This window comes from Frankliniella occidentalis, unplaced genomic scaffold (assembly GCF_000697945.3).
Source record: "Frankliniella occidentalis isolate FOCC.00 unplaced genomic scaffold, Focc_3.1 Scaffold5637, whole genome shotgun sequence".
Taxonomy (NCBI): domain Eukaryota; kingdom Metazoa; phylum Arthropoda; class Insecta; order Thysanoptera; family Thripidae; genus Frankliniella; species Frankliniella occidentalis.
In genome coordinates, this window is record NW_026272675.1 from 2,520 (window position 1) to 5,758 (window position 3,239).

Consider the following 3,239-nt stretch of genomic DNA (forward strand, 5'->3'; position numbering starts at 1 on the left):
TTTGACTCTCCGCGGAGCAAAGCGCGCGAGCGGCACGCGTGGCGCGGGGAAGGCAGGGGAGGGGGGGGGGCGGAAGCTGTCCGGAACGAGAGGGGCGGATGCACTGTGTCTGGTGGCGGCCCCGGAGCCTAGCCTGTCTAAGCGTGCGCAGGCCCAACCTTCTGCCCCAAAAAGAAAGTAAAAAAGTGACATTGTAAACAGAAACGGCCCACTTATGAAATAGAATGTTGTGAGCAATTTTTTTTTTTCAAGATTTTCAAAGTAACGTTTCCCCAGTCGCATGCACACAATGTATACTGTAGTATGGTTACGTTGAAAGGGCGAGCAGTAATACTAATTGGGTCCTCTGCAAAGTTGTTGCCGATGCGTCACCCCTGGCGGGGGTGCCTTACCTAACGCGCGAGATGTGGGTCACTACTGGTAGCGCGGCGCGCAGCGGGAGCCGCCCGCCTCCTGCTTCACACTGTTCTTCGCACAGGTCAGGATCGCGCGCGCACCGTGGGAAGCCCGGCGCCATGCCGCCGGCGCCCACCCTCTCTGCAGAGCGCCGTGTTGTCTTCCTGTTTCCTGCTTGTCCGCTTTTTGAAGTGTCGTGTCACCCTGAGCTCACGCCCGCCTCTCTGTCTCTCAGGGACCTGGAGATCACGACGGAGCTGACGGAGCGCGCGCCCAGGCCGCAGCTGAGCGTGGGCGTGCGGCAGGGCGGCCAGCCCATCTCGGGCGAGCTCAACGTGAACCCGGGCACGCCCCTGCAGATGGACGTCTACCTGGACAAGGCCTCTGCGCCCATCTACGGGCTCCTCGTCTCCTACATGCAGGTCACCGACACCAAGAATCAGGAGGAGACCATCATCTTCAACGGGTGAGTAATATTTTGATCGTGCTCACCGCCCTGCCCCCACACGGATCACGGATGTCAAATGGTAGGGCGGTCTTTTACACTAGCCGACGCGAAGGAACGTTGGGCGTAAAATGGTCCCTTTCCAAAGCCCCCGCACTTGTGCTGGGCGGGCCGCCAGCTCGACATACATGCTTGGCGGGTTGGCCTACCCTGCGCACGGCAGGCGCTAGGCGCTATCGTCGCCGTCACCTCCTGAAATGTTCATGGTGAGGGCAGCTTTCCCCCTACATTTGAAGCAAAGCGTGATAAAATGCCACTACCATTCTGATGACCATGTTCCACTCGGGCAGGGGCGGGGCGGGCAGGGGGGAGTTCTTCTTACCCGTAAGCAGCGTCAAGTCAGTCATGACGAGAAAAATCACCCCGGAGATTGAGCGCTCCCCGGGCTAACCAGGAGGGCTCGAGGCCCGGCCCGGGGCTAGAGGCGGAGCCAGAAGTGGGTCACTGCTGTTTTCTGGACGAAGTGCAGTTTGCTTTTCCCGCTGTCTCGCCCCGACGGGACGCGACGCCACGACCGCGCTTCCTTCATCTGCTTGTTTTCTTTCCCTCGCCCCGCTCTGCCCGCTCCCGCCGCAGACGGCGCGACGCGCTCCTTGCGCCGCTTCGGGCAATTTGTCGCCGCTGCTCCGGCCCGTTCGCCGCTCGTCACTGACTCGTCACGTGACGGACACAGATCCGTCACACACGCCACGCCGTCGCGCGCGCTCTGTTTTCTTCTCGGGTCTCAACTGCAGTGACTTGACTGGAACGGCTGTTGCAGGTGCTCCTTCGACCCGCACCTCTTTGAGAACTTCAACACGGTGGACGGCGACTTCCTCACGGCCAAGTTCCGCGCCTTCAAGTTCCCGGACTCGACCTTCGTCCAGTTTAAGGCGACTGTCAACGTGTGCCTCGACAAGTGTCAAGGGGTGAGTCTATGCTGATGGTGGCGTCTGTTTACCGGGCTACAGGCTCTTTACGGGCTACAGCACAGCAGTGTTGTGGGTTTGCGTGGAGCGATTGCTACTTTGGACGTGCGCCCTAACACTCTCTTACCCGCCAGGTGGAGTGCAGCAACGGCCAGGTCGGCTACGGCCGGCGGAGGAGGCGGGCCGTGCCCGACATGTCGGCCGACCCCAACGCCATCTACAAGGTGACCATGATCACGTTCATCAAGGTGGACTACTCGGACGACGAGCTGCTGCGGAAAGGTCAGTCCTCGCCCACACCCTGGCCCACGCCCACGCCGGTGGCCTCGAACGCCGCGGCGGTAGGCAACCCATCCGGCACCCCGCCACAGTGAGAAATGAGACGTCGAAATCGAGAGAGCGTCGGAACGGCATCGTATCGAAATCGTTTGCACCCCATTTCCCACCGGTCCGCGTGGTCCCAGTGGGCCAATCAGGAGGGGGTCATAGCCGTCAAGTCGTGAGCGCAGAGAGCGCGGGCTAACTGTTGGACTTGTCGCGAATGGAGGTCGTTCGGCCCAGACACTCCTGCCGGCCCCGGCCGTGTCGTGTCGTGAGTCATAAAACCCCCTAACCGGCTGGTGCTCCTCCCCACCGCAGGCCCTGGCAACATCATCCGCGCCGACTCCGAGCTGCCGCCCCGACGCCGCAACGCGACCCCCGTGCTGGCCACCAACGGCCTCGCGGACGTGGCGGACGCGGCCGACTCGCCCGCGGGACAACAGAGCCTGCAGCTGGCCGACGAGCACGTCCGGGAGGAGCTCGCTTACACCGTGGTGCGGTCGGGGGACCCCAGCGCGGCCTCCTCCGTGACAGCGTCCTGGTGCGTGCTGACACTGCTGCTCGTGGCCGCCGCGACACTCCGGGCGCACTGAGGGGAAGGCCCACGGTGCTCCCATCTAGCGTCTTCAAGATGAGGTGATTTCCCCCTCTAAGCCGTCAGTTCTAAATTGTAATGTGCAAACGATAACGGCAAAAAAACAATTCTCCTTGCCTTTCTGAGGAATCCATTACATCTTTTCTTTTAATAGTACAAGACAGTACATTTTTTAAAGTAACAAAACAGTTCAGCTTCTAATTGAAATTTAAAAAGCAACTATTGTATTTTTGTACATATATCCTTTTTTTTTCTTTGTGTTGAGAAATTTATTTCAAAAATGTCTATTCGAAATTTTTTACTTCCGTTTTTCATGTAAAAAAAGTTTGTAACTAAGTCTTACCTTGAGTCTTACCTCCTTGTTGAGGGCATTAAAGTGCCAGTTTTCCCCTTGACAGATTTTTAAATCCAAGCTTGATGTGTGATAAATGTAGATTAGTCTATCATAATTAATATTAGAAGAGTTTTAAGATATTAATAATAGCAAGAAAATGTTTAAAGTAGAGTTTTTAAT

General features: G+C 57.6%; 1 protein-coding gene across 1 annotated transcript; it reads left to right on the forward strand.

Moving 5' to 3' along the window:
* Positions 1 to 631: 631 nt before the first annotated feature.
* On the forward strand, positions 632 to 3,233 carry LOC113202406 (uncharacterized; the record flags this gene model as incomplete). The annotated part of the gene is given in 4 exon segments (XM_052277070.1): positions 632 to 862; positions 1,662 to 1,809; positions 1,944 to 2,091; positions 2,449 to 3,233. Coding segments are annotated over 4 exon segments (802 nt in total), but the record flags the coding sequence as incomplete, so codon positions are not given.
* Positions 3,234 to 3,239: the final 6 nt, after the last annotated feature.